Below are 24512 nucleotides of genomic sequence, written 5' to 3'. Positions count from 1 at the left end.
CTACTACCATTACAACAACTTTTATTATTATTATTATTATTATTATTATTATTATTATTATTATTATGTCTTGTCTTCAGAGGCATCATTTAAGAAGGGAAATATGGCCAAAATTTTGAATGCAATGTTGTTTTTAAAGTAAAATACTTAAGTCTTGAAAAAAGAGTCTAAAAAGTTCAATTGCAATTCTAATATTAACAATACTACTACTACTTCTACTAATGCAAATAATAATGCTAATTATATTATTAATTAATCATGATAATTAAATTGAACTTGTTATATTTTCATTAGCAGCAGTTTGTATTTCGTCATAAAAACATGGCATTTGACATTGAGGCCACATTTCTCTTCTAAAATGATGCCACTGAAGACATGAAATGATAATAATTACTTAGGCATATTACTATTAGGCAATAATGACCATTAATAATAAATACATACATAAATAATTATGATAATAACTTAACTGCAGCGTATCTCTGATTGGGTCAATGTTTATGTCCTCTCACTGATCAGTCCAGGTTTCATTCCTTATAAACCTTCAGGACCAATAAACAAGAACAATAACTTCAGCCGCTGCAGTTCTCTTGAAGCACCAAGTGGGGGCCAGCGGAACCTTCTGTCCGTCAGAGGGGGGAACACAAAGACTGCTGCTCCACCGGCGCCGACCGGAAATAGAACGTTTCTAACACGAACTGGCTGCAGCGATGCACATGGACTCGCTCCGCCGGCCAGGATTATAATAAATACTGCTCTTTTCTGATGGATTTCACCGATCAGCACCGTCATATCAAATCTAATTTAAATCTGGTGTCGGTATGTATATTTTTTTCATTCATGAATAGTGGAAATAAAACCGTAGCGGCTGGAATTAACGCCCGGCTTTAGGCTAACGTGTTAGCATAATGTTAGCACGCTAGCCGCTAGCTGACAGTTAATGTATGAAAGCTTGTTTATGGAGTTCATCTCAGTGGTTATTTTCTTATTTTGAGTTTAAAGTAATTACTGCATTAGCTAGCTAAACTGAAAAGGGCGCCAACGTTAGGCATCTTAATTAAGTGTATTTATTTACCTTTGGAGAAGCTTCAGTCCTTTTCATGTAGAATATGTTATTTTACTCACTGTGGCCTGTTATTACACCTGTTATTACACCTGTTATTACATATATATAATCTATACATCAATGGAAACAGCGCAATCATGGCTACAAGTGGGACAACTAAGAAATGCTGAAAAAAGTTGAATCTCTCTGATAAAATCCTTTTTTCAAAAATATGGGAAATATATATATATATATATATATATATATATATATACATTTTCCACATGCTGTACATATTAACCTATTTGCATGTTTCCATGTCCTCTCCCCTCTGCTCTGTGTAAACAGCCTCTCCTGTCCTCTCCTCTCTGCTCTGTGTAAACAGCCTCTCCTGTCCTCTCCTCTCTGCTCTGTGTAAACAGCCTCTCCTGTCCTCTCCTCTCTGCTCTGTGTAAACAGCCTCTCCTGTCCTCTCCTCTCTGTGTAAACAGCCTCTCCTGTCCTCTCCTCTCTGCTCTGTGTAAACAGCCTCTCCTGTCCTCTCCTCTCTGCTCTGTGTAAACAGCCTCTCCTGTCCTCTCCCCTCTGCTCTGTGTAAACAGCCTCTCCTGTCCTCTCCCCTCTGCTCTGTGTAAACAGCCTCTCCTGTCCTCTCCTCTCTGCTCTGTGTAAACAGCCTCTCCTGTCCTCTCCTCTCTGCTCTGTGTAAACAGCCTCTCCTGTCCTCTCCTCTCAGCTCTGTGTAAACAGCCTCTCCTGTCCTCTCCTCTCTGCTCTGTGTAAACAGAGTTTAAGTTAATTTGTGTCTCGTTATTGTTAGTCTCAGCCGAATCAATCATGGCTTCACAGTGTTGCTAAGGAACAGAATGTAATGTTTTGACAGGATCTAGTTATTCCAACCATGTATTTTGTATTATGGGCGACTTTTTAAATGTCACATGTAGAATAAAGTGATTTTTCACAGAATGACACAATTTTAAGGTTAGTTTTAGTTACTTTTACCAATGGAAACTTTGATTATTTATGATCCCTTCAAGGACTGTTGTAAAGTTATATTTTTCAGTTTTTTTCTCTGATTCACTTTTGTTTTAGAGCATCAGTAGTTAAATGCTAAATGATTCATCATAGCATACAATGTATCAGGGCCCTGGTTGATTTCCTCTAATATTTCTGATATTAGCAAAAACTGTTGATGTAATAGAGCACAAATTATCATAAACTCTTGTTATTATATACACTTTGACCAAAACTGTAGCTTAGGGGTGGATAGCATCAATAAAATAATATACTTTAATAACCATTTATTCAATGATTGTAATTGTTATATTTAAAAAAAATCCTTAATAAGTAAACATTTTAAAAATGAAATGTTGGATACTTTTTTTTAATGTACTTGTAGCAATACAGTGAATACATTTTCTGACAGATGAACATTCTGAATTAAATGGCTGAAATATCTGGTCAATCTCATATTGCCAGAAAGTTTTAAAAAACAAACATTTATTTATGTAATGTTTCATATTATACATACTGATGCATACATTAGCACAAGTAATCAGAATATAAATACATTAATAATGAATATGAAAAAATATAAATAATAATAAAACTATGTAATGAAATAATACTAATATTAAAATGTTTTTATCTTTATAGTTGTTAGTTTATTTATGAGCTTCACTCATTTATTTCAGGCTGATCACTTTCCAGGAATTGCATAAATGTGTCCCATTGTTTTACTTGCCACAAAGCTTTTTGTGCAAGTTTTTGCAGCATTGCTTTTAATATAACTAAATACATGTAAGTGAAAATAGTCCCTGTGAATACATGTTTCTGGTAGAGTAAATAGCATTGTAATAACATTGTTAATAACATTGTTAATAACATTGTAATAACACTGCTGTGTGCTGTGTTGTCCTCCTCAGCTCCTGCGGAGGCGACATGGTCTCTTGTTCTGAATGGCGTCAGGCGGCCGTGGACCCGCAGAGCAGCAGCGGCTTGCCGATGACTGGTGAAGACACTGGTTTGGGGGCTTCGGCCTCTCCCCTGGTGGGGTATTTGGGAAAAGTCAGTAGAGCTCTTGTTCTTCTCGCAGTTGTCACTTGCGCAAAGCTGAATTTAATTTGAAAAATACTGTGTCTGGGCAGTACCAAACAAAACAAACAAACAAACAAACAAACAAACAAACAAACAAAACAAAAACGGAAATCTTTGGTAGTAAAAGGCGAAAGTGTTTGGCTTCTTGAAGCAAATGATGATGTGTGGAATCAAAGGTTTTATATGTTCTATGAGAAACTATGGATTGCCATTTCAGTCAATATTAAATTAATAAAAAGAAAGAAAAGAAAAAAGAAATAATAAAATAATAAATAATACAAAAAGAAATACATCTTGAAATAAAAGTCATTTGAAATGCATTCTTTAAAATTGAAGTTATTTATTGGACTTTATTGAAAAATGTATATATTTATATTTACATATAATATATATTTATATTTCGATTGCCTCATTTATTAAAGGATATCTTTTATTTTATTTAATCTTTACTGAATTGGAATTCCATAAGAAACTGTGTACTGCAAAGAATGTTTTTTTAATTTTGATAACTATCGATATGTACTTTTATACGTACTTTGTTTATCAATGTGAAATTTAGCTTCTTTAAACTGTCCATCGTTGCTATTGTTGAGCAGAAACCTGAGGCCAAACTTTAGAGTGAGAGAAAAAAGAAAAGACTAAAATCTGACAGTTACTTTCAGCAGCTCTTCCTCTTACTTGTATGCTCCACTCCTGCAAGGTAAATCAAACTAAACCTTCCTAATGTTTCTTTGGTTACTCTAATGCATGTTATACAGACAAGTATTTAAATGTGATTGGAAGAATTATATATATATATATATATATATATATATATATATATATAATACATGCTGCTGCCAGTGGTGGAGAAATGAAAGAGATGCTGAATACGCAGATGAAGTTTCATTAATCTGATGAAAATATATTCAGGCTTAAAGTTAATGTGCATTAAAGGAAAAAAATAGATTTTTTTCCGTTGCTTTGCATGGTCTTTAAAACGGTTTGATAACTTTGATGCTGATGTCTGTGGTCTTTATTAATACTGTTTATTTTAAAGGTCCAGGAACGAGCTGCGTCCCTGGAGTTTTGTCCCTGGTGTGCTGCAAAGGGCTCGAGCTGCGCTCTGCGCTCCTATCGGATCAACCTCCAGGAGTCCATCACCCTCTGCACAAACACACAGGTAATCACACTTCAGCTACAAGTACTGCAGTAGAATAGACCATTAGAAAAACTATTTTACCAAAAACTTTTACCAAGCTGTTTAATAATGTAACAAAGAGAAACAAGATTCCACAGCAGAAAAGACGATTTTTTGCCGAGTATATTTTCAGAAATTGATTGTTTAGATGGGAGACAGGAAGTTTATGGTCAGGCGGCCATGTTGGTTCCTGTTTGAATCAGCAAGCAGAGAATCACCACATTATGATTCATTGATTGGTCATGATAAGGGTCCTCACATGTTCACCATAAAAGAAAGATTTAATTATGCAACACCTGTTGTATTTTTTCATGCTTTACTGCATGTGTCAAAAGAAAACTGAGCATAAATTCTTAACAGGTTAGAGAGACTGTTTGTGTTGTGAGCCAGTCTGGCTGACAGCCGTTGTCCACTGAGCCCAACATCAGATACTTTGGATGCACGATATTCAATTTTTTCCCGATATCCGATATGCCGATTTTTTTACAACTCATTTAGCCGATTACCGATACCGATATTTTTTCCCACACAACTAATACCCAAAATCAGGGCAAATTTGGCCAATTTCCCAATTGACATAATAAGTAAACATAAGCTGTATTCACTGGGAACATGTGGAAAGTGCAACTGTACAGCAATTAAACACAAATTTAATAAAACTACATGGACCTTACAGACTGCTGCTTAAATTCAAATTTAACTTAAAACAGAAGCCCAATATGTGACGACTCAATCAGCAAACAGAATCACAAAAAGTACAAAAAATATCAGCAGCTTCGGTCCCTAATGAGAACATAAATAAACATAAATAAATAGGTGGGCTGCACAACTCTATGAGCTACAAACAAGATGAGCAGAGAGCTGATGCTCCACATTATTTAATCAGTTCATCATGTCGACGTGGTGGCCGATGTCAGATCATTCTCAAGCTGATATCGGCAGATACCGATAACATGCCGATAATATCGCCCCGATCCACTCACATGTTGGCTGGTTTGTGGTGGCATTTATTAAGTGCTTAAAAAGTGAACAGATCTTATTTATTTAATGGTGCAGAGACTGATTTGGGACTCACATCAATTTAGTAAAAGAGAGTTTGTTAAAATAATTCTTTAAACTTTTAGGGACTCTATTTTCACAGTCAAGGTCGGGGCAGGCCAGTGTTTTTAACATGAGACTCAACTTAATTCTGCTCAATAGTAAAAATATTATATTCATTATTATATTTATAAAATGCAGTAAGTTATATGGAATGGTTTTGAGCTGCTACTGGTAAGAATGCATGTTATGAAACTTTGTTATAAGATGTTAACATGGAGTAAGTAAATATAGTAAATATAGCAGTAAAAATAATTAAAACTCCAATCTTATCTCACTCTTCCATTTATTTTAAATGTAACATACATTCAAACCACTAAAACAATAAAGAGCATGTAGGTAAATATTAGTGTTTTTGAGGTTTTTAATTTTTTTCCTATTTAGTGAGAAAGGTCCAGTCTGTCTGGAGCTTGAATGGTTTTGTTAAAAAGTCTAACTTCCGTGTCATCATTTGTCTTAATATAGGCTGAATTCAAATTTAGCCTTTTGTTTGATATGATGACAGACCGTCAAAGCTTTGTTTAAAAAGCTTTGTTTAAAAAGCTTTTATGGAAGCTTTAAAATAAGAAAATGATTTAAACATCCAGTGTTCTTGTCTCAGTTCTGCTGATATCCTGTTTCATGTCTGGTGAACCTTTATTCCCTCTCAGTGCCTCTTCCCGCTGGTCAGCCGCTCCCTGGACGACGTGTTGGCCGGCCTGGTTCCTGCGAAGCCCTCGGTGTTGGCCGGCCTGGTTCCTGCGGAGCCCTCGGTGTTGGCCGGCCTGGTTCCTGCGGAGCCCTCGGTGTTGGCCGGCCTGGTTCCTGCGGAGCCCTCGGTGTTGGCCGGCCTGGTTCCTGCGGAGCCCTCGGTGTTGGCCGGCCTGGTTCCTGTGGAGCCCTCGGTGTTGGCCGGCCTGGTTCCTGTGGAGCCCTCGGTGTTGGCCGGCCTGGTTCCTGTGGAGCCCTCGGTGTTGGCCGGCCTGGTTCCTGTGGAGCCCTCGGTGTTGGCCGGCCTGGTTCCTGCGGAGCCCTCGGTGGGGAACAAGAGGAGAAATGTCCCGACGCTGGAAGACGAGGAGTCGATTAAACCCGCACACAAACGCCAGCGATCGAGTGAAGTCCAGCCACAGAATGTGAGGGACGCATCGGAGGCCCGAGCGGAGCACGCTGCTGTAGGCGTTAACTGCCAGCATGCAGCAACGCACCACGGAACGCTGGATGGAAACAGGGAATCTCCGGGCCGGGAGGCACGGCGGGTCGAGGATAAAGTTCTGCAGGAGGAACCGGAGAACGCTGCATCAGAGGAGGAGGAAGGCCTGAACAGACTCTGCAGCCTGGACAACCAGGCCCTTATGACTAATGAGGACATTCATTCATCTGAAATCAACACTCCATCACGTCCGCTCAGCGAGCAGACGGCGAGGACAGAGGAGGAATCACCGGCAGGAGGCATTAAGTCCCAGATTGAGGATTTGTCCTCTGACTCCGAGGAGCTGGTCCCGGTTCCAGACCGGCTCTTCTGGAGCAACAGGGACAACCTGTGCTGGCTGGACTCGCTGCTGGTCGCTCTGGTGAACTGTCGCAGCTTGAGGAGGCGTCGACCTGAAGAAGAGCCGCGGCGCTCGTCTGTCTGGACGCTGATCAGACGATATGAAGACATTAGTGCTGCCGTCCAGGATCATCAGCAGACCGGAGAAGGTGAGTCGAGTTGGAAAACAACAACAACAATCAGCAGTCAGTGTGATTTTTATTTATTTTGACATCACTTTTACCAAAAAACATGATAGTTATGATTAGGGATGGGTACCGTTCACATTTGAACCGATACGGTACCGATACCCGGTACCTGGGAATCGGTATCGGTACTCAACGGTACCAATTTTCGGTACTTTTGCGTTTGAAAATATAAACTTTAAAAAGTATATCAAAACAATATAAAATCCAGGATGAGCAGTGCTTTATTGTTGAGTGAACGTGCATTTTGTAACATGAAGGTTGCAGTGTTATCAAAGAATGCAGAGGAGCTCTCAGGTGGCAAAGCACGGAGGAGAAAAAAAAAAAGGTTGCAAGTGCACGTGTGATTTGTTGTGATGACGTTGTAGCTGTGCGGCGCAGCACCGGTCAGACAGTATTGTGGGCGTGGCATGGTTGGAATAAACAAAGTTGAGTCGGGCTGCTCTGTGCACATATCGAGGATGACGCAAGAGTCTGAGGGATTTAATTTCAGCGAGGCAGTTTGGAGTAAAGTGGCAGGTAATATTCCTGAGTTGAAGAGCGGAGTATTAGCGGAGGACCAGAGATGCAGCAGCTAGCTGCTAGCTGCTAATGACCGGTCTACAGAAGAATGGAGAGAGCAAACGGAGTAAGGAAGGTCCAATCTGGAGGCAGACGAAGGCCAAGCCCGGGTAGAGACACTGGAGCGATAGCAGCTGGCGGCTAGCAGGCCGAGAGCCAGCTGTTGGTCTCTGTTCCGCGGTGGAAGAGGGCAGCAGTTAGCGGCCGCGGTGAGCAGACAGGACCAGACGAGGAGGTAAATAAAAAAATAGTGCGATCGTCAGCACGCTTGTTAATCAAGACGTCAAATGAAAACAGGTTGAAATCAATGATCAGTTTAAAGTTAACGCCGTTTAGGTACCGAAACATGGTACCGTTTGATTTTACATGAATCAGTACTCGGTAGTACCGACGGAATTCGGTCGGTACCTATAAAAGTACCGAATTCGGTACCCATCCCTAGTTATGATGGTAAATGGACTCAAAGCTCTTTACAGACTGACTCATTCACCCACACATTCATCCTGGTGGCAGACCCTAAACGTGCCACCTGCCACCAGCAGGAATTCATTCATTCTGATGAACGCAGCATCAGAGCAGTCTGGGGTTCAGTATCTTGCTCAAAGGTTCTTAGACATGCAGCTGCCATGGTCGGGGATCGAACCACCAACCTTCCGATCAGTGGGCGACCGCTCTACCAACGGAGCCGCATACAAAAACAAACAATAACAAAAAAAGCAAACGGCAATGCAAAATAAGAAAAATATATATTGATACTTTAACTCAAAGGGCTGAATCTAAAATCAACAGCAAGTCAGCAATAGATTGATTATTGATCCTGATTGAAGCATTGATCACATGATTCATTCAAGGACCATCTGAGATTTGAACATTTTATGATAATTTAAATGTAACGTTTTACACAATCTGGTTTTGATAAATGTTGTCATTTTGGTGATTATTATTTTTGTAAATAATAAGTTGTGGAGTTCAGAGGGTTAAAGAACTGAGTCACCTTTATTTTTTTTGTGCACCTCTGTTATTTAGTAAGGCTTTGATAATATTTATTGATTGATAGAATTTTTTTGCAGTATGTAAATAATACAAACCCTATAATAATAATAATAATAATAATAATAATAATAATGATAATAATAATAATAAATATTTAAACAAAAAAACACCTACAATCATACAATTACATACAGACAAAGAAATACATGCAAAAACAAAATCAAGCAAAAAGAAACAGGAACATTAATTAATTTAGTATATATATATATATATATATATATATTTATTCTAAAATGTATTTAATCCCACCCCTTTATGTAATCACACAGCTGTGATAAAGTGACTGTTAACCACAAACGGCGCCTGAACGCCCCGCCCATCCAGCTGCTGGGAGATGTTTTCCTTCTTCTCTCTTAACTTATAACGGCTAATAAATAAACCAAAAACTTACAAAATGTAAAGAATGTTAATATTCTTTAAACTATTTTCCTATTAAAAAGAAAAATACAAATGTACACCTGCTGAGAGCAAGTTAAGACGAGCTTATTTCTCTCATTAATTTATCATAAAACACAAAATAAAACTCACCAAAATAATCCTGATCAGTACTTCTGTTCCAACAATCTTGTTTTAGATAAATCCTTTATGAACTCAGTGAGATGTGAAAGTCCTGCTGTTGTTGTTGTTGTTGTTGTTGAATGAGAATCAGTATTTAGTCATACAGATTGTTTAGATTTGAGTTGTCAGTGTTTCAGTTTTCTTTCTGCTGCCTCAATGTAATGAAGGAGTTCTGTGGTAAAACAAAACCATTAAAGCATTAAAACTAGAGGTGTGAATCACCACGATATGATTTTATCCCCATACTGGAGTCACAATCAATCAATCAATCAATCAATCAATCAATCAATCAATCAATCAATCAATCAATCAATCAATCAATCAATCAATCAATCAATCAATCAATCAATCAATATCCTTTATTTAACCAGGTCACAGTATGGTATTATTGAGATTTTAAGGTGAGTATTGAGACACAATATATTGCTTTTTAACTGTTTAACTAAAAATTGTCCACAAAATTAAATTCAGTCAAGAATGTTTGTTTTTCTGTCATATAAGAGAAAATATTCAGTCAAATCATCTCACTTCAGTCTTTTATTTCTCCACAATGAGAGTCAAACCCACAGACTGACAACAAATAATCAGTCAAACTGAACTGATATCAAACATGTTGGACGACAACAACTGCAGCATTCATATATATATATATATATATATATATATATATATATATACACACCAGTATCTCCAGTATATTCATAAAATGAGCCCGATACGACCTGGAAAAAACAAAATATTGAAGCCGCCACAACGCTAAATATCAGTACTTGGCAGTAGTAAATATATAATATAATATATATAAAATATAATATTGCCAAGCAAAACATCACCATACTGTGCTGTATTGACTTTCTCCACCTCTAGTTACAGCAACATGATAATTACAATCACCGATCACAGGAATCATAAATCTGCTGATACCGATCACAGAATCAATGGGAGATCAATAATAATAAGCCTTGTGCACCACCTAAAGTGTTAAAATAATAAATACAATCCAGATCTTTATGTACCACCATCAGCTTTTTATTAGTGTAAACATTGCATGCCCTGTCAAGAGCAATAGATGAAATAAAATAAAAATAAATAAGATCTATTTAATTAACTAGAAAGAGTCCAGTGACCTCCATCAGCTCTGTTGTTCTCCACCTTTAGCCGTCCTGCTGTAGTTCCTACGAGGCGTCGAGACGTTTCTCTACGCTGAGCTCAGTCACTTTACTGACTTTAGTCTTTGTTTGTTTCTCTCCTCGCCGTATTCTGTTGTGTGGCGCGTTCTCCAGTGTCGGATAAGGTTTGTTGTGTTAAATTATCGTTGTTGGTTTCCACCTCTTGGAATTTCGGCGTCGCATGTCTTGTAAACAGCGAGTTTTACACCTTTTTCTGAAGCTGTGAAAAAAATCCAGAGCGGAGAAGTCGAGCTGCAGCTTCATTCATGATGAGCAGAAACATTTACGTCACACGCTGAAAACAAAACAGTCTCATATCATTTACGTCACGCGGAGAAAAAGTCTTGTGTAAAAAATAATCTGCGATCGGCTTTCTGCTCGATGCTTTGAGAGCCCACCGATCGACCTGTTTAGGGTCCGTATCGGCCCGTTCAAAAGAGTTATTGCTCTTTGAACGGGTGGAATTGCATATATATATATATATATAAATATATATATATATGAGCATCCATAGTATTGACATACACAGCAGGTTTTATTATTTGACTTTTATATTATAAGACCTGGACACAGCTCCTAAGCATGTTTTCTCAGAGAACAGAAATAAAACGTAATTTCTGCTCTGTTTTTTTAAATTATTCAATTCTTCTTTTCTTTTTTTAATTTTTGTATGAATATTCCTAAGAATCAAAAGTTCATTGCTCTTTGAACGGGTGTAAGTGCATTATTATCCTACTATGTTATCATTGTCAGTGACATAACTTGGTCTTAAAAATTACAATAATATTGTGTATCAAGTTCATTTTTGGGACAATATATTGTCTAACAAAAAAGTGTGATTGAGACGAGCTGATTTCCTCTCTTGTGTTGGGAGTGTAGCAGATGTTTGACTTCAGAATGGGCACATGAAACGAAACTAAAACAGTGTGCACTAAAACTAAAACATGAAACTAAAAGAGTAATCACTGCTAGATACAACAAGGGTTAATTGATAAAATGTGGCACTTTTTTGTGTGTTGCAGGAAATGAAAATATCTTGAATAGCACAAATATCTTTCTGCCAAACACTGTGCTGCCTGGCATCAGAAAAAACATCTCATTGACAAAAAACCTTTTCTGTTAATTTTCTGGTGATTTTTTATGATATAATATGCATTAATGCATTTATGTGTGTTGTCTGTGTTCAGATGGAGTTGTGAGGGCGCCGCATCATGTGCTGCAGAAGGCCGACGCAGATCTGCAAAGTCTCCGGATGTCCACCTTCACACTGCTGCAGCACAAACTGCACTGCAAACTAGGTAAACTAAGACCTTCACTACATAAAGGCCTTATATACCATACAGACCTTATATACCATACATACCTTATATACCATACAGACCTTATATACCATACATACCTTATACCATACAGACCTTATATACCATACAGACCTTATATACCATACAGACCTTATATACCATACATACCTTATACCATACAGACCTTATATACCATACAGACCTTATATACCATACATACCTTATATACCATACAGACCTTATATACCATACAGACCTTATATACCATACATACCTTATATACCACATACCTTATATACCATACATACCTTATATACCACATACCTTATATACCATACAGACCTTATATACCATACATACCTTATATACCATACAGACCTTATATACCATACAGACCTTATATACCATACAGACCTTATATACCATACAGACCTTATACCATACAGACCTTATATACCATACAGACCTTATACCATACATACCTTATATACCATACATACCTTATATACCATACAGACCTTATACCATACATACCTTATATACCATACATACCTTATATACCATACAGACCTTATATACCATACAGACCTTATATACCATACATACCTTATATACCATACAGACCTTATATACCATACAGACCTTATACCATACATACCTTATATACCATACATACCTTATATACCATACAGACCTTATATACCATACAGACCTTATATACCATACATACCTTATATACCATACAGACCTTATATACCATACAGACCTTATACCATACATACCTTATATACCATACATACCTTATATACCATACAGACCTTATATACCATACAGACCTTATATACCATACATACCTTATATACCATACAGACCTTATATACCATACAGACCTTATACCATACAGACCTTATATACCATACATACCTTATATACCATACAGACCTTATATACCATACAGACCTTATATACCATACATACCTTATATACCATACAGACCTTATATACCATACAGACCTTATACCATACATACCTTATATACCATACATACCTTATATACCATACATACCTTATACCATACAGACCTTATATACCATACATACCTTATATACCATACATACCTTATATACCATACATACCTTATATACCATACAGACCTTATATACCATACAGACCTTATACCAGACATACCTTATATACCATACAGACCTTATATACCATACATACCTTATATACCATACAGACCTTATATACCATACATACCTTATATACCATACATACCTTATATACCATACATACCTTATATACCATACATACCTTATATACCATACAGACCTTATATACCATACATACCTTATATACCATACAGACCTTATATACCATACAGACCTTATATACCATACAGACCTTATACCATGCATACCTTATATACCATACAGACCTTATATACCATACATACCTTATACCATACAGACCTTATATACCATACATACCTTATATACCATACAGACCTTATATACCATACAGACCTTATATACCATACAGACCTTATATACCATACAGACCTTATACCATACATACCTTATATACCATACATACCTTATATACCATACAGACCTTATATACCATACATACCTTATATACCATACATACCTTATATACCATACAGACCTTATATACCATACAGACCTTATATACCATACAGACCTTATACCATACAGACCTTATATACCATACATACCTTATATACCATACATACCTTATATACCATACATACCTTATATACCATACAGACCTTATATACCATACAGACCTTATATACCATACAGACCTTATACCATACAGACCTTATATACCATACATACCTTATATACCATACATACCTTATATACCATACATACCTTATATACCATACAGACCTTATATACCATACAGACCTTATACCATACAGACCTTATATACCATACAGACCTTATATACCATACATACCTTATATACCATACATACCTTATATACCATACATACCTTATATACCATACAGACCTTATATACCATACAGACCTTATATACCATACAGACCTTATACCATACAGACCTTATATACCATACATACCTTATACCATACAGACCTTATATACCATACATACCTTATATACCATACAGACCTTATATACCATACAGACCTTATATACCATACAGACCTTATATACCATACAGACCTTATACCATACATACCTTATATACCATACATACCTTATATACCATACATACCTTATATACCATACAGACCTTATATACCATACAGACCTTATATACCATACATACCTTATATACCATACATACCTTATATACCATACAGACCTTATATACCATACAGACCTTATACCATACAGACCTTATATACCATACAGACCTTATATACCATACATACCTTATATACCATACAGACCTTATATACCATACAGACCTTATACCATAAAAAAATGTAAACATGAAAAATGTCAAGGATGATGTCTGTCCTGCCCTTATTAGAATTCATTGATGAAACAACACAGGCTGCTCTGCTGGTCTGCCACCAGGAACTGATGGTCTAAATATATTTATTTGGTCTAATGATAAAATATTTAACACATGTATAAGTTTTAAATAACGTGCAAAAAACAAAGCTGTGGTTTGTCAAACCTCGTCTCTTGAAATGGCTCATTTACGTCTAAACTGCAGGTGGTTATTTTTCTGGTTGCAGCTCTAATTTGCTTTGTGCTCTTTTTCTGTCTAACATTTGAGTTTAGCGTTACTTTGTTGTGTTTTTTTTTTATTCTTTTCGCTTACCTGACTTTGAAGTGTGTGCAAAGGAGCAATAGCCTTAATTTTACACATGTTAGAATTCATTGAAGAAGCAACAAAAAGGTTAATTTTACAATTGGACACTAATCTGCTGAAGCTATTTTTTAAACTCATTTCCATAAATATGAGCTTTGAGGTGGGAGAAGCAAGAACAGGTGAGAAGTTTACACATATAAAGAATTTAATAAATAAAAATATCTAAAATATTTCTTTGGACTGTATTTGTGGAGCCACCAGCTCAAGATGAATCTCCAAACAGTGCCAACTACTACTACTGTAGTACTGCTACAGTGAGCAGGGAGCGATGTCTGAATGTTTCTCAACAACTCGGAGCTCCTGCAGCCTTCTGCTCATCAATATTACACTTCTTGTTGCCACTTTTATTGAAAAACAGCAACAAAAGGAGTCTATAAAGGAGAAGTCTGTCTCTTTTTGATGAGTCGGTTCTGCAGAATGTAAAGAGTTTCACTCAGCTGAAGGACTTCATTAGCTCAGATGCTGTTTGTGTTTTTACACCTTGATGTGTTGTGTTTTTGAATACTTGGCACCTGAAGCAGCCGTTAGAATCTGATGAAGGGAAGCGACGAGTTTGGACACGTAGATGTTTTAGCTTTCCATCAGCTTCAAACTGCTGACATACAGGAAATACAAAGATTGGTTTCAGGACAGTGAGGAGTCAACATGCAGACAGAAACAGTAACTATCGTTTCCAGGCGTGCAGCCACATGTGAGCTAAAGTTTATGCTTTATCCCAAACACAACAACCAATAAATTCTTTAAAGTAACTGGAAGAGGAGAGTAACAGCTTCTGATGACACTGTAACGGCTCTATTTATGCACTTTTGTTCTTCTTTTTTACAATGTTGTTCATTATTTTTTTCTTTGATTTGTGCAAAAGAAAAACCAATGCAGCTTTATGGATACAACAATGATGTTTTGTTAAAAAAGAAGGGAAAAAAGACAAAAACTAATAAATAATATAACACAAATAACTGTTTTAATGGACAGAAAATATTTTTTACAAATAAAAACAAACAAGCTAAACTAAATAAAAACAAATGTAAAACTACAAAAATAAAAAAATTAAAAAGTATTAAAATAAAAGTATTTCTAATAATAATAACAGCTTGCATTTACTGAGAAGTAAATTAAAAAGGGGTAAAGCAGGAAAACTTTTATTTACTATTACTACTATTATTCCTAATTGTTATTATTATAACAACTTTTATATAGTTATTATATTAATAATAATAATAATAATAATAATTCATGTTGCAGTTCTTGTTATTGTTAATATTATTAATAATTATAAATGTATAGAACATATAAATAATATATATTTTGTTAACTAAAGATAGGGAAACGGGGGTGGTAATAAGGGAATAATTAAATGTTTTTGTTTAAATGTATAAATAATTAAATAAATGACCATTATTATTGCTATATTATCACTGTTATTCTTGATGATTATTATTATATAACAGTTGCAGCAGCAACAACAATAATAACTATTATATATTATAGTTATTATTGTTAGATAAGATATGACACATTAGAGAAAATATATTTTAGCATGTTAAAATGGTTGTTGCATGTCGTAGCATGAACATCAATGAATAAATAAAGAAATGCAGTATATATATATAAAAATATAAATGTTGTTATTGTAATAATAATAATACTTGTTGCTGTTTTTTTATTACCGTTAATATTATAAATATATTTATTTCTGATATTTTGTAAACGAAACAGAGAGAAAGGGAGAAAGAATAGGTTGTGGTCAACAAGGGAGGAATTAAAAAGATAAACCAAATGTCTGAATAATAAATATATCAGTAACTCTGTTTGTGTTTCTCAGGTCAGAAGGAAACTCCGGTGTTCGCGCTGCCGCTGCTCCTGCAGAGCGACTCGTGGGCCGAGCCGCTCCTCCAGACCTCCTTCAGCTGGGAGTTCAGCTGCACCTCCTGCAGGAGCTCCTCTACAGAAAGGTAGGAAAGATGGGTGGAATATGATCTATCTATCTATCTATCCATCTATCTATCCATCTATCTATCTATCCATCTATCTATCTATCCATCTATCCATCCATCTATCCATCCATCCATCCATCCATCTATCTATCCATCCATCCATCATCTATCCATCTATCTATCTATCTATCTATCTATCTATCTATCTATCTATCTCTCTATCTCTCTATCTATCCATCTATCTATCTATCTATCTATCTACCATCTATCCATCCATCCATCTATCCATCCATCCATCCATCCATCCATCCATGTTCATATTTCCCTTGATGCACTGAAGCGTTGAAACTTTTAGAAACTTTTAGAAGCTTTTAGAAAGCGTGACTGTGTTCTCTGTGCTTCTATCTCTGAGAACATGAATATCACTTTTGAGAGAAATGAATGAATCGTTTATTAGTCGTATTAATAGTATTAATGGTAATATTTCTTTACTGAGTAGCTTTCTGGTCTTAAATGTCTTCGGCTCATATATCTCGCGGTGACTCGTGGCGTAAAACTCTCTGTGCGTTAAGTTTTTTCCTGTTAGCAGCAGGTTTGATGGAGAAGAAACCTGAACAGTCACATTACATTAATATATGAAAAAAACAGATTTGTACCAAATATTTTGAGGTTTTGAAGCCTTATTTATAATGTTCATACATACATTTGAATGCTGCACAGCATTATTTTTTATTTGCACGTGTGTTAATTCTGTTTAAACCTAGTTTTTCTGAACAGCTGCAGATGAAGATTAAGCTACACTAATGATATTAGGATTGTTTATTTCAGTGGAGGCCGTGTGAGATTCTCCTGTGAGCCAAACATTTCCAATAATTAAATAATAATAAAGTACAAAAGTCATAATATATATCATTTATTGAAAAAGATGGATGCAATCATTTCCAAAATCCACATTTTTATCTTACGTGATGTTGTACTGTCCCACAGAGGAAGGCTAGTTCTACAAATGGGCTTTTATTTTGAAAGGTAGTGACAGGATATAACAGGTAGAACGGAAAAATAAATATGTAAATAATAACGAGTGCGTAGTAATTCATATAAAGTTGATATAAAGTATTAAAAGGCTTCTATAGTGGCTGACTGACAGGAAACAAGGTTTGGTAAAGTTTATTTATTCTCATACATATTAGTGGCTATATTTGTTGCCTTAACTTAAGTAAAAGTGCTTGTTTTCTAAAGTGCTAATGCTAATGTTTGTTAGCTCTCATGGTGGATTCACAAGGTGACCAAGGAATGTCTTATTTTAATGTTCATGGAGCTACAATATTAAATAAATCTTGTGAACTATCAGTTAAAGAGTTGAGTCATAAACCACCTTCAAAATAAAAGCACTGCGGTTGTATTGATTCCTAATTTCTGGGTAACCTGATGCGGGTCTAACACATGCTCCTGTTTCTGTGAGAATATAAATCCTGAATGTTTCTCTCAGGGTGATGAAGACTCTCCCCACCTTCACTAACGTTCTGCCTGGTTGGCGCCCGCTGGACGCCGTCCACGCCGCGCCGTGCAACGTCTGCCGCCAGAAGAACCAGAGGAGAGCCATGAAGCTGGAGAGGTAACGAGGGACATTAACTCGTTTATTATATATATTATATTATATTATATTATTAACAGCGCTGGTGTCATTTTATATTAACACCACTGGATTCTCATGGTGTCATTAACTTAAATCAGGCTGCCAGCTCATCTCATCTCATGTAATAAATGATTGTGTTATAAAGCATCAGGAGTAAATAGATTTCCACGTCAACAAAAGATCTTCTGTTCGGGGCAAAGAACTCGTTAATAGTCAGATTTTCACCAACAACTTTATGATACACAAATTATCAATCGATCCATTGACCGATGGCCAATAAACTGAATTAACTGAAAATGTGCTGGATACAGAATTCAACAGGATCTAGTTATAAAACGGTTAAATGTTGATGTTTTAAATGAGACATTTAGAATAAAGTAATTTTGACAGAAATATCACAATTTTATCACAACTTTGTTTTGGTTCACTAGTGATCTAGAAAACAAACATAAGAAACCACAAAAATATTTTTTTAAAATAATGATAAAGGGTTATTAAAGTCACCATATTACTAATATATTCTAAATGCAGAATTTAAATTCTCAAACAGGATCTGGTTTCTCTAAATGGTTCTTTTTTGGCAACTTTTTAAATGATACGTGGAATAAAGTGATTTTGACAGAAATATCACAATTTTAAGCTTCTTTTTGCTTAATTTTTCTGATTGAAACTTTCATAACCTATGATCCGTTCAAGGACCGTGGGAAAGTTCAAACTCTGGTGATAATTGCTCTTTTAACAGTTTCTTTCTACAATAAACTGTATATCTGTTGATGTTTTAAAGAGAACCTCGTTTGTTCTTGATAGAACCTGTAATAAATAACAGCGTGTCTGTAGATTAGTTTATTATTTATTTTATATTATATTTATTTATTATTTATTATTTTATTATTTATTATCTCTCTGTCTGCCTCAGCGTGCCTCCAGTGTTCGCGCTGCACTTCGTGGACGGACTTCCTGACAGCAACGTGAGAAAGTTCAGCTTCAGCTTCAGAGGGAAACAGCACAACGTCTCCGCTGTGATCCAGTACCGACAACACCTCAAACACTTCGTCACCTGGACCCGAAACCCTGATGGTAGATCTTTATTTCACTTACATCTCTAGAATAACAACCTAGTTATAAAACACACCACTATCTGCCTTAATAACTCATTACTTTCATCTATTTGGGACCATAAGAAGATTTATTTTTACTTGAATAAGTGAACTTAACTTGCTCTTTCTTGCTTGTCTGTTTTATAAATCTATAGCTACTATATATATATATATATATATCTATAACTACAGACACTCTGTGTTCTTGTTGAGTCTCATGAAGGTTTATATTTCTACTCTCTGTTGTAGTTTCCCAACAGCACATTCTGCTGGACAGTAGAAGTTCTGTTTTACTGAGAGATTTAGCGTGTGAGCTTGTTTTCATTGTCATTCTATATCGATCATTGAATCTGTGGTTGAGGTTTTTACCAACACTTTATGTCTCTTTTTTCCAAATGTTCGGTTATTTTCTTCTCTCTGATGCTTTCTTGGCTCCTGTGAAAGAGATTATTAGTCTCACTATAGCTGAGTAATTCATCTGATGAAGTGTTTTAATTATTATTTTGACTTCTAACGATCATTGAAACAAGATAATCGTAATATTTTGTCACTTTCTGCTTCACAATGTGTTGTTCAAGTGACCGACTGCAATATGTTGGAACAAAGTTTACCAAAATATTAAATAAACATGAAGTTGTTTTCAGTCGGTTGTGGCACCACAACATAGAAACCGTTGGGATGTTATCTAAAATATTTATTTATGAAATGGACACAAATATTTACAACACAACTCTTGCAGAGCATGCAAACACTTAATAAAGTACAATGTAAATTAAAAACTGTCAAGTTAAAAGACAAAATAGGACATGGGAGAATTGTATACAAATAAACATTATATACATAATTAATCATATACAGTCATATTCTAAATTATAAGGCATGTATAAACTTAGAGTTTTAAAACGGGAAGCAAGAACTTTAGTAAAATAAATGTGTGATGTTAAATAATTGTGATCTCAGTATTTGATAATTGATAAATAAAAGATCAGATGAATGATTCTGATCCTGTTTCTGGTCCTGACTGTCCTGCAGGGTCCTGGCTGGAGTTTGATGACCTGAAGCATCCGGCGTGTCGGTCCCACCAGCGTCTGCCGGTCCCCGCTCAGGAGATGCACGTCGTCTTCTGGGAGGCGGACGAGGACCAAGAGTCCCGCGCCTGCTCGCCGTCCAGCACGTTTTCTGAATCTCCCCTTTCTAAAAACGAGGTGAAACCCCTCGAAGAGTTAAAAACAGTCGATGAACTTCCGGATCAGTCTCGTCTGGACGACACCGCGGACATCGTGTCCGCGCTCACGGACGGCGCCGACGCCGTGGACGCCATGGACGTGACGCTCACCGCCGACACGTCGATCGGTTCGACCACGCTGCTCGACGCCTTCGAGGGTCTTTCCCACAACGACATCATCACGCTCACGCTGGTGGAGCTGAATCCAGAAACCCTGAACGAAGACAAACAGACGGAGGAGTCGAGCGTTCCCGGCAGGAAGGAAACGCCGGACAGCTCCTCCGCCGTGGAACTCACCGCCACCGCTTCTTCTTCTGCTGATTCTCCGGATGACTCGTCCAGCGACCCGTCGTTTGTTCCCGCTGGACGGAGAGAGCGAAGGAAAGGACGCGGAGCGGCGAGGAACCGCCGGACGGCTCGCAGACGGGCGGCTGGAGCGGCGCCCGCGGTGGTCGAAGCGTCGCCTGAACCTTCGGAGCCCGCCAAAGTCATCAAACCGGCGGCGGCGGCTCTGGATGACGCGGCGCCCGTCAGAACGACGGCGGCGCCCGTCAGAACGACGGCGGCGTCCCCAGAGTCGTCCTCAGACGCCTCCACGCTCGCCACCCGCTCCACGGGTCAGCCCCGCCCCGCCCTGCCGCCGCAGAGCGCCCGCTGGTCCTTCCTGCTCAGCAAACACCCTTTAAACCAATTCAACAAGTCGGTCACTAAAGTGGCCGCCAACCAGAGCTCGATGGCGCCGCTGAAACCCGCCGCTCCCGCCACGGCCGACCCGGTGAGGAGGCCGCTCGCTGCTGGAGGACCGTTCCCCAAGCCGGCGCTCCGGACGGAGGAGAGCGAGGGACTCCCGCTGAAAGCTGCAGAAATGTACCGAGGATTCAGTGGGAAGACGTTAAAAACAGCGAGTCAGCTCCCGCCTGCTGCTCTCAACAAAACGCCAAACGGAACGTCCAACCAGCAGAAATCCGTCTCGAAGACGCCTTCGGCCGCGCGGCCTCCCGAGATATCGTCTTCTCAGAAACACGGAGCGCTTCCTGTCGGTCTCAGCGACGCAGACGTCCTCCGCTACAAGCTGATCAAGAAGCTGAAGGCCAAGAAGAAGAAGCTGGCCAGGCTGAACCAGATGTTGGGTCCCGATGGCGCCGGCCGGCCCGACAGCACGGCGCTGGGCTCGCCGGGCGCCGTCACCTCCAGCACCGCCGACGGCGCCGACCAGCTGCTGTCGGACCTGCTGTCGCCCGCCACCACGGCCAGCAACCTCTCCCCCGACAGCACCGAGTTCCTGGAGATGCTGGCCGGGCCGGACGGCGCCGAGCAGCTGGAGGTCAAACGGGCCGACGCCTCCAACGACGACGACTTCCTGGACGAGTTCCTGTCGCAGGCGGAGACGCAGATACCGACCGACATGGAGACGGAGGCGCTCAGCGCTCTGGAGCTGTTTATCTGAGCTTTGGTGATATAAACCATTAAATAAACAGAAACTTCAGTATTTCTCATGTTTGTTGTGATTATCAGGATAAACAGGAAGTGACCTTCCAACTCTGTTACAATCATCCAAGCAGCATTTGTTGGTCGATATTTTAATTCGGTGCAAGATTTAACAATCTATTTAAAAATGATCAAAAATCCCTTCAAAGTACCAAAAGTATCCACCGAGAGCTTGAGGAGGACCAGAGGGAGAATCCCTGCTGGGTTTAGTTTAGTTAGTAGTTAGTAGTTAGGGTTAGTAGTTAGTAGCTAGGGTTAGTAGTTAGGGTTAGTAGTTAGTAGTTAGTAGTTAGTAGTTAGTAGTTAGGGTTAGTAGTTAGTAGTTAGGGTTAGTAGTTAGTAGTTAGGGTTAGTAGTTAGTAGTTAGTAGTTAGGGTTAGTAGTTAGTAGTTAGGGTTAGAGTTAGTAGTTAGGGTTAGTAGTTAGTAGTTAGTAGTTAGTAGTTAGGGTTAGTAGTTAGTAGTTAGGGTTAGTAGTTAGTAGTTAGTAGTTAGGGTTAGTAGTTAGTAGTTAGGGTTAGTAGTTAGTAGTTAGGGTTAGTAGTTAGGGTTAGTAGTTAGTAGTTAGGGTTAGTAGTTAGGGTTAGTAGTTAGGGTTAGTAGTTAGTAGTTAGTAGTTAGGGTTAGTAGTTAGTAGTTAGTAGTTAGTAGTTAGGGTTAGGGTTAGTAGTTAGTAGTTAGTAGTTAGGGTTAGGGTTAGTAGTTAGTAGTTAGGGTTAGTAGTTAGGGTTAGTAGTTAGTAGTTAGTAGTTAGGGTTAGGGTTAGTAGTTAGTAGTTAGGGTTAGGGTTAGTAGTTAGTAGTTAGGGTTAGTAGTTAGTAGTTAGTAGTTAGGGTTAGTAGTTAGGGTTAGTAGTTAGTAGTTAGGGTTAGTAGTTAGTAGTTAGTAGTTAGGGTTAGTAGTTAGGGTTAGTAGTTAGTAGTTAGGGTTAGTAGTTAGTAGTTAGGGTTAGTAGTCCTTATATTCTTCCTGATCATGTTTTAGATGCAGCATCTTCTCTCCATAACACAGTCTGCTAAAATGAACATTACGGGGACGCTGGCCTCCTCTCTTCCTTCCGTGTCTTTGATTATAATATTTAATATTCAGCCATGACAATTAAAACATCTCTTAGGTAACACTTAGCTACACTTTCTTTTCAGGTGAGGGAATATCAATCATTTCACACCTTCTTTATTGTATTTGAAATTTTTGTTTGAACATGTAAAAATTAAAAAATGTTCATATAAACAAGCAGAAAACAAGAATAGCAAACATTGCATAACCATATGCATGTGATATAGCATATTTTTCCAGATAATTAAAGATATAAATCTATAAGGAATAATGTTATTAAGCCTATTTTTCTCTGGTTCACTCCTGAGACATAAAGTCCATCCAACAGTTTCCTCCTGTTAAAATGTTTCGGTTTAAATCGCGTTAACTCTGAATGCTTCTCGCTGCTCGTACTGTTGAAATACAGCAGAACATGCAAAGTTCCCTTTAAAAAGCCTTTATTTTCCTTTTCATGAATTTGAAACCCATTTTTGTTTATGATCAACATCTACGAGTGAAACAGATGCTTTCAGCAGTTATTCACATTTCAAAATAAGGGTCTTGGATGAAAAATACTGATGTTTCCTGTTAACGTTGACTTTGTATCATGAAAATAATTCAAACTTGATTCGTCACTGTTCCACAAGAATAACTTAGTTAAATGTCTGTTTATTTGTGTTATTAGTTTCAATGAGTTGATGGAGTTTCTATGCAGGGACGATAGGTGACGTTTGTAAACTTTAAAAGTTTTTTTGCACTTTGTCAGATAAATATGGTGTATCTGGGTTAGGAAGCAGTTTACAGCCAAAGCTGTTTGTTTGCTCTGTTTAGAACATATTACTTGAAAGTTCTCATGAAAATGTTTTTTTTTTTAAAGTATCAGTTATTAAATACTTTAGATGACTTTGGCGTTTGTTGTACAAACTGTTATAATTCTTATAAAATTTAGATTTTTGTTTGTTTGTTTTGCATAAAATAATAAAATATCTATATTTGCAGTTTCTTAAAGTCACTGTCAGTACTTGTTTGAAGTCATTGGAGTACCTCGACATCTGTAAATCATATTTTTATGCTCAATTAACACATTTTCAAAGCTGTACATAAGTTGTAATAAGATGTCTCTAATTTATTACATACAGTAGTGATCAAAATAAAAGTAGTCTTAAATAAAATAATAAAATAAAAGTATTCTTCTGAACAATGTCTTAACCACCCATTTTCCTCAACAAGTGCTGCTTCATCCTTAAATAGAGGACACCTGATTCACACCTGATTCACACCTGGTTCACACCTGATTCACACCTGGTTTTCACTAAACTGATGACATCACTGATTTGAACACGCCCCTTTCAACTAGTTGTCCAATGTGACAGCCTTCAGAGCTGCATATCACCAATGCTGGTCTGGTTGGTTTCTGAGAATCTGCTGCAGCTACTGGGACCT

The 24512-nt window shown here is 37.5% G+C and overlaps 1 protein-coding gene across 1 annotated transcript; it reads left to right on the top strand.

Annotated features, from left to right (window-relative positions):
• Positions 1–667: 667 nt before the first annotated feature.
• On the top strand, positions 668–22307 carry uspl1 (ubiquitin specific peptidase like 1). The gene is made up of 9 exons (XM_059351991.1): positions 668–819; positions 2971–3842; positions 4182–4304; positions 6071–7100; positions 11665–11775; positions 16478–16607; positions 18079–18204; positions 19142–19302; positions 20355–22307. The coding sequence occupies exons 2-9, from the start codon at positions 3825–3827 to the stop codon at positions 21992–21994; spliced, it is 3339 nt and encodes a 1112-aa protein (XP_059207974.1). The 5' UTR covers positions 668–819; positions 2971–3824; the 3' UTR covers positions 21995–22307.
• The last annotated feature ends 2205 nt before the right edge of the window (positions 22308–24512 follow it).

This window comes from Centropristis striata, chromosome 15, assembly GCF_030273125.1.
Source record: "Centropristis striata isolate RG_2023a ecotype Rhode Island chromosome 15, C.striata_1.0, whole genome shotgun sequence".
In the NCBI taxonomy this organism is placed as follows: domain Eukaryota; kingdom Metazoa; phylum Chordata; class Actinopteri; order Perciformes; family Serranidae; genus Centropristis; species Centropristis striata.
Note: the sequence above shows the minus strand (reverse complement) of the source record. Positions and strands in the feature narration are given on the sequence as shown.

Coding starts and splice junctions, on each gene's coding strand:
- uspl1 (XM_059351991.1), top strand. Junction 7,101..11,664: donor TCATCAGCAGACCGGAGAAG/GTGAGTCGAGTT, acceptor GTCTGTGTTCAG/ATGGAGTTGTGAGGGCGCCG. Junction 11,776..16,477: donor CAAACTGCACTGCAAACTAG/GTAAACTAAGAC, acceptor TGTGTTTCTCAG/GTCAGAAGGAAACTCCGGTG.